Source organism: Chelon labrosus (assembly GCF_963514085.1).
Source record: "Chelon labrosus genome assembly, chromosome: 2".
Classification (NCBI taxonomy): Eukaryota; Metazoa; Chordata; class Actinopteri; order Mugiliformes; family Mugilidae; genus Chelon; species Chelon labrosus.
Window position 1 is genome coordinate 1,684,442 of NC_140338.1, and position 6,589 is coordinate 1,691,030.

The following is a 6,589-nucleotide window of genomic DNA, read 5'->3' on the forward strand; positions in this document are numbered from 1 at the left end:
TATATTTATTGTCCAGTAAAGCTGTTTTTCTGTGTTATATTACTATTTTCGTAATGTTGTAAATAACATTAAATTTACTTTGTTATTGTCATCAGTCCTGACTTTCTTTCAGTCTCTTATGGGTAATGCTCTGGGATGTTTGTGAAAGTACCGGATTGTAGTTTGTAGTTTGCTCTTTGTTAAGCCTCTTGAGGATAAAAATCCATGTCTGACACAAAACACATTATGAGTCTTATCACTTGACTATGCAAAATACAATTTATATAATAATTTATATGTTTAATAAGTAACAAGAAAATGTGATGGCTTTTGACATTAAAAATAACATTTGCAGCACAAACATTTGCAAGGTTTTGTATTTATGACTCTGTGCAGCAGTCGTCACAGAGATGCTCTGGGTGGTAAAGAGACCTGAAGAGGCCAACCATTAATCACCCAACCAAGTCATTTATTTAAGTGAAGGTTGCAGCTATTTCCTGGTGGGTTTTTAAAACTGGCATCAGTTAGATGAGCTCTGAAACAGTCACTGATGTATGTACATGTACATGTCCCTTGTACACTGTGATAAGTCAGAGTTGTAATAACTTGAATGAGAAGAGGAATGTCTCTGGTTTCACAGCATCTACAGAAAGAAGACACTTGTTTTAACACTGTCCTACATCTACAGGTCAGTATACGGTTAATAATCAGAAAATGGTTAAAGGCAAATAAACATTTCTACAAAGAATAACACTGCTAAAATACATAAAATGATGTTAAACTCATTGAACAAAGAAAAAAGATTTAAACGTGATTATAAAGTGAGTTCTGTTCACATGCTCTGATCTCTCTCTCTCACCTCTATAGCCTCCACAGGTTCATTTGGTTCAGTCACACAGCTGAAGGGTTTCTTCTTCCTGGATGGAAACCAAGAAATAAGATGAATAAATACAAATTTAAAAGTAAAATGTCTGAATAGTAAAGTAAAAACTAAACAGATTTACCTCATACACAGAATCACAAGAAGCAGAGGAATCAGCATCAGCACCACCAAAGTTAACCTGATGACATTCAGTTTTACTGCTGATTTTCCTACAAATGGACAAACACTGATATGAGGTCTTTGTGTCTCACTAACAGGGTTGGTTGTTTAGGTCTATCTGCAGGATGATATAGTTAGTGAATCATTCTGTCAGTGTGATCATCTTCTGACATGATGGAGGGTCGTCCTGACTGAGAATGACTGCAGAAGAAAAAGAACTGTCTAAAAAATCCTGACAGGACATGTTAGTGTTTTAGAATCACTGCTGGTTTTCTCTGTAGTGACTTGCTGATAATCTCTGGTGCAGTAAACTGATATTTGAATCTTTCTTTACCTGCTACACCAATCAGATGTAAGGTGGAGTTATGACGTCCTCTTCTGTTCTGGGCTTCACAGTAATAACTCCCACTGTGTTCAGCTTTGAAGTCAGTGATGGTGAAGATCTGTCCTGAAGCTTGTGGTGAGTCTTCATTCTCCTTGTACCAGGTGTAGTTAGCTGCTGGGTTAGCATCACTGCTACAGGTCAGAGTCACTGAACTACCCTCCACTATCTTTGTTGAAGGACTCACTGATACAGAGGGAAGCTTCGGAGGATCTGGAGGACAATACAGAAAGAATCTGCTCAGTCATTTTTATCACAGTCTGAACTCCAACCGTATCATCTTCAACTTTTAAATCCAACTGACAACAGATCAGCTGATGTTTACTTACACTGGACTTCTATGAATAGAGACACAAGATGTTGATCCTCAGACTTGCAGTAGTAGATCCCTCTGTCCTCAGAGCTGATGGAGGTGAAATGATAAATACCTCCTGGTCCCAGAGGAAGTCTTTGGTTCTCCTTGTACCAGGTGTAGTTAGCTGCTGGGTTAGCATCACTGCTACAGATCAGAGTCACTGAACTACCCTCCACTATCTCACCAGATGGACTCACTGATACAGAGGGAAACTTTGGAGGATCTGGAGATTGATGGAGATTATTATGTTGTTATAAAGTGATGCTTTTCCTGCAGATGAACATCAAAAACAGTTGAACTGACAAACATTAAAGCAGATGTGATGTTAATTGTGAAGGGATGCGTCTCACCTTCTTCCTTTACAGATATATATGAAGATCAGTGTCTGTCTTCACTGAAGTAAAACACCAAAAATAACTGTACAGTATGATACACTGTCTAGTAGAGGTATGACAGCCAGAGTGAAGTAAACTCACAGACTGAAGGAGAGCAGTAATCCTCATGTCCACTGAAAGCACAGGAGACGGTGTCTCCAGGAGAAAAGTTGTCTGTCAAAGTAGAAGTTTGCTGTGTCCTGATTTTCTGTCCGTTCTTGAACCAGACGTAAAGACGACCAGCTGGACGGCAGCTGCTGAGACACTTGAGCTCTGCCTCAGTATGAGACTGATGGACTGATATTATTCTGGTCACCTGCACCTGCAGAGCTGCACATGACAACACAACAGTAATGTCAAATCTGTTGAAATACTCAATGCACTAATACATCCACCTACACAGTTAGTGTTCATCAGTACCTGTGACAGTCAGAGTTGTTCCAGGTAAAACACTTCTCCATTCAAACAATACTGTCTTGAATTTGAAGTGATACTCAGATGAATCAGTCTCTGTCAGGTTAGTGATTCTCAGAATGGATCTTCCTCTCTGTGATTCAAGGACCTGAACACGACCTGAATACTGGGAGTCTTTACTCAGGTCCTCAGGCTGTGAGGGATCCTTCCTCTGACGACTACGATCACGACTGAACCAGAATCTTGACACAATATTATCATGATAATTATAATGACTGTATGTGCAGGAAATGTCCACTGATGAGCCTTTAGGAGCACAGATGCTTCTGTCAGTGTAAGTCACTTTGTTACAGGTTGGTTTAAGGACACCTGAAACAAGAAGAAGAAGAAGAAAAGGTTCTGAACAACATTTAAACCTAACCCTGCAGAGACCAAAGAAGAGAACAGGAAGAGAAAGTGGTTTTCTGAAACATAGACACTGATGGTTCATTCAGAGATGACACTGAGTTAGTGGAAGACTGAAATAAACTCACATTGTGGAGGAGAGGGAAACTTCTCAAATCCTTTAACAGCACAGGAAACACTGTCTCCATATATAAAGTATTGTTTAATTAAATCAGTGTCTTTGTCCATGTTCAGTCCATTCTTGTACCAGACGTAGGAATGATCAGATAGACGACACCTGCTCTGACACTTCACCTCTGCCCAATGAGGATACCATGTTGATGTTTTCTTGGCCTCTACATGGAGAACTGAAGTGAAGAGAGAAATGTCATTTTAACTGTTATCACCCATTAAATAAACACATTCATCAATAGTCCAGTAACAGCAGTTCCATGTTTCACATTTGACATATCTGGAGGAGAAATTCTTACCTGAGACAGTCAGAGTGACTCCAGGTGAACCAGTATATTTCCCTCCTGGTTGGTTTGTTGTGAATCTGAACTTGTACTCAGCTGAGTCTCTCTCTCTCAGGTCTGAGATTCTCAGAGTGCACCTGTTCTCATCACAGTGATACTGAACACGACCTGAAAACTCTGCGTCTGTCATCAGATCCACAGGTTCACCACCTTCCATTTTAGTCAACCACACAGCTTTTTCAACCACAGTGACCTTCTCATTTATTCTGGATGGGTACGTGTAGCTGCAGCTTATTTCCACTGTTGATCCTTCTACAGCACAGATCTGAGTAGAAGTGTAAGTCACTCCATGATCACTCTGACCAAGTACCACTGGAACACAGAGAACATCAGAGACCACAATGAATTGTTCTGCTTTAAAAAGATGATTTCTACAGTTAATCTGTACGTGAGCTGAGGCAGGACGTCCCACTCTCTGAGGATGCAGTGAAGGAACAGTGATGTATTTAACATGAGAGACATGAGACAGTTGAACTGAAGAGGAGAAACAGAAGAGGACAAGTTCTTAGAAAAAGAGAAGTGACACAAAAAGAGAAGTAGTTTTTTATATAGCTGTGTCAAGTACATTGTGAACCTCTGCCACACAGTATAACTTATATTTATGTTATAATAAATTATAATTATAATAATACATTTCTAATATATACATGGCAGAGACATGTTGAATGACTGACGGTGATCTGAAGTTATTTTAATGACTTCAGATCATTAATAAATATTCTATAAAACATTTGAATCAATGAATTATCTTTCCAAAACGACACAGTGACTAAATTCATTGAGACTCTCCAAGATGGCGCCGGTGAGGTCAGCGGCCGTTGTAGCATACCCTCCGACAGATTGTGGACCCAACTGATGATTTTATCAAAACTGTCTTTATTTTCACAAACAGCTCCATACACCAGCTCGTAGAAAATCAACGTGAGAACTGAAGAAACACAAAAAGTACAAATACATTTATGTTTCCACTCTGCACTGTACAATACACCGTAACTTCATCTCAGGTGAGCGAGAATTAGCTTAGCTTTAGCATAGTAACGTAAATTGTAAATATGACCGTAACACACACACTGACCTTATGCCTCCTCGGGGGGGTAGCTAATACAGTCTTTGGTGTTTTATTCTTGAGTTACCGTTGCTTTATTGCCTTATTTTCCTTAGTTTGCCTTAAAACCTTTTACTTTTACCGTCAGCTCACTCATACCGTTCCTTAGTTTATACCGGAAGACAAAATATCGCCAGGAAGTAGCAAGGTATGTTAGCGATCTCTTCAAAATAAAAGCTCATTACAAAAATAACCTTAAACGGACAATATACATATAAAACCAGATGAATTACATTTTAACATAATGCACTCAGATCATGAAATGTATTTATGTAACAAAATCATGTCACAATGCATTTAAAGTAACTTAACTATTAGTTTTTAAAGATCTTAACTTATTTAACCATTTTAGCAATACAAGGCTGCCCTCTTGAGGACAAAATGAGTAACAGCAATGCATAAAACCAAAAAGTGGTTTGCTACAGCCGTCGTACCTGCTCCGACACTTTCTTTGTATATAGTGCTTTTTGCTTTTATTTTTAACTTATTTAGCTCACCTACCCTGTGTCATACCACTTATGACAGACAGGCACTCATAAATATTGGATTACATTACTCAAACAGGACATCCTGCGCCAGGGAGCCGACACAAACAAAGAAGGACGCGGGAGCCCCAGGTCACGCAGACGGCCTCGGGGGAAAAGAGCTGGCGTAAGAGAAAGGCTGAGGCGAAGAGCACACCACACGCCACTGCCTAGTATTTTACTAGCCAATGTCCAGTCACTGGAGAACAAGCTGGACGAACTCAGGGCCAGGATACAGTTCCAGAGGGACATACGGGACTGCAACATCATCTGCCTCACCGAGACATGGCTGTCTCCTCTCGTACCGGACTTCGCCATTCAACCTGCGGAGTTCCTTACAGTTCACCGCATGGACAGAACGAGTGAGTCTGGGAAATCAAAGGGAGGTGGAGTATGCCTTATGGTTGATAACAACTGGTGTGACACTAGGAACGTTGTCCCTCTCAAACGCTCATGCTCGCCTAACCTGGAGCTCCTAACCGTTAAATGCCGTCCCCACTACCTGCCCCGCGAGTTTACTTCGGTCATCATCAGCGCCGTCTATATCCCACCCCAGGCGGCCACAGACGCTGCACTGTCCGAGCTACATGAGGTGATTTCCACCCTTCAGACTAACCATCGTGAAGCGGCCCTTATTGTAACCGGGGACTTTAACAGTGCTAACTTGAAGAAGGTGATACCGGAGTTCACTCAACACATCGACTGCCCCACCAGAGGAGTACGGACTCTAGACCACTGCTACTCCCCATTCAAAGAAGGCTACAAAGCGAAACCTCTCCCCCCCTTTGGAAAATCGGATCACGCCGCTATCTTTCTCATGCCCAAATACAAACAACGGCTGAAGCAGGAACCCCCTGCTGTGAGAGAAGTGACGCGCTGGACAGATCAATCGGAAGCCGCTCTGCAGGGTGCGCTGGATTCAGCCGACTGGGACATGTTTCACAGCAGTGCGGGTGGAGACATCGAGGAGTTTACGGAAGCGGTTGTGGGATTTATCGGGAAAGTTGTGGATGACACCACGCCGAGGAGAACCATCAGGACTTTTCCCAACCAGAAGCCGTGGATGGATCGATCTGTCCGCGACGCTCTGCGTTCCAGCACCGCTGCCTACAACTCCGGACTCGCCTCTGGGAACATGGAGGAATACAAGTCGGCCTCTTACAGTGCTCGCAGAGCGGTGAAAGAGGCAAAACACCGCTACGGCCAAAGACTGGAGAAACTGATGGGACAGTCTGATTCCAGGACTGTGGCAGGGACTACGTACAATCACGGACTACAAAGCAGCACCCGCCCCCCCCCGGTGAGTGCCGACGCCTCTCTGGCTGACGAACTGAACAACTTTTTTGCGCGCTTTGAGTCGGGAAACCGACTGCCTGCTGCGCTCCCAGCCGGAGGGGAGGACACGTTCACTGTGACAGAGCGCGACGTGAGGAGGGTGTTTAAAAGTGTGAACACCAGGAAAGCGGCTGGACCAGACGGGATTAGTGGGCGTGT

The 6,589-nt window shown here is 42.6% G+C and overlaps 1 protein-coding gene across 1 annotated transcript; it reads right to left on the bottom strand.

Moving 5' to 3' along the window:
• Window positions 1-1,096: 1,096 nt before the first annotated feature.
• LOC311498026 (B-cell receptor CD22-like) lies at window positions 1,097-4,229 on the bottom strand. The gene is made up of 5 exons (XM_084558459.1): window positions 3,080-4,229; window positions 2,553-2,915; window positions 2,235-2,462; window positions 1,733-1,981; window positions 1,097-1,616 (listed from the first exon to the last, which is right to left on the bottom strand). Exons 1-5 carry the CDS (start codon window positions 3,177-3,179, stop codon window positions 1,267-1,269), a joined length of 1,290 nt encoding a protein of 429 aa, XP_084414585.1. The 5' UTR covers window positions 3,180-4,229; the 3' UTR covers window positions 1,097-1,266.
• Window positions 4,230-6,589: the final 2,360 nt, after the last annotated feature.

Excerpts from the sequence above, each read along its gene's own strand:
- LOC311498026 (XM_084558459.1), bottom strand. The coding sequence starts at position 3,179 with ATGGACAAAGACACTGATTTAATTAAACAATACTTTATATATGGAGAC. Across the intron at positions 2,916-3,079 it reads GTTTCCCTCTCCTCCACAAT|GTGTCCTTAAACCAACCTGT; the intron begins GTGAGTTTATTT and ends TTCTTGTTTCAG. Across the intron at positions 1,617-1,732 it reads TCTATTCATAGAAGTCCAGT|ATCCTCCGAAGCTTCCCTCT; the intron begins GTAAGTAAACAT and ends ATTGTCCTCCAG.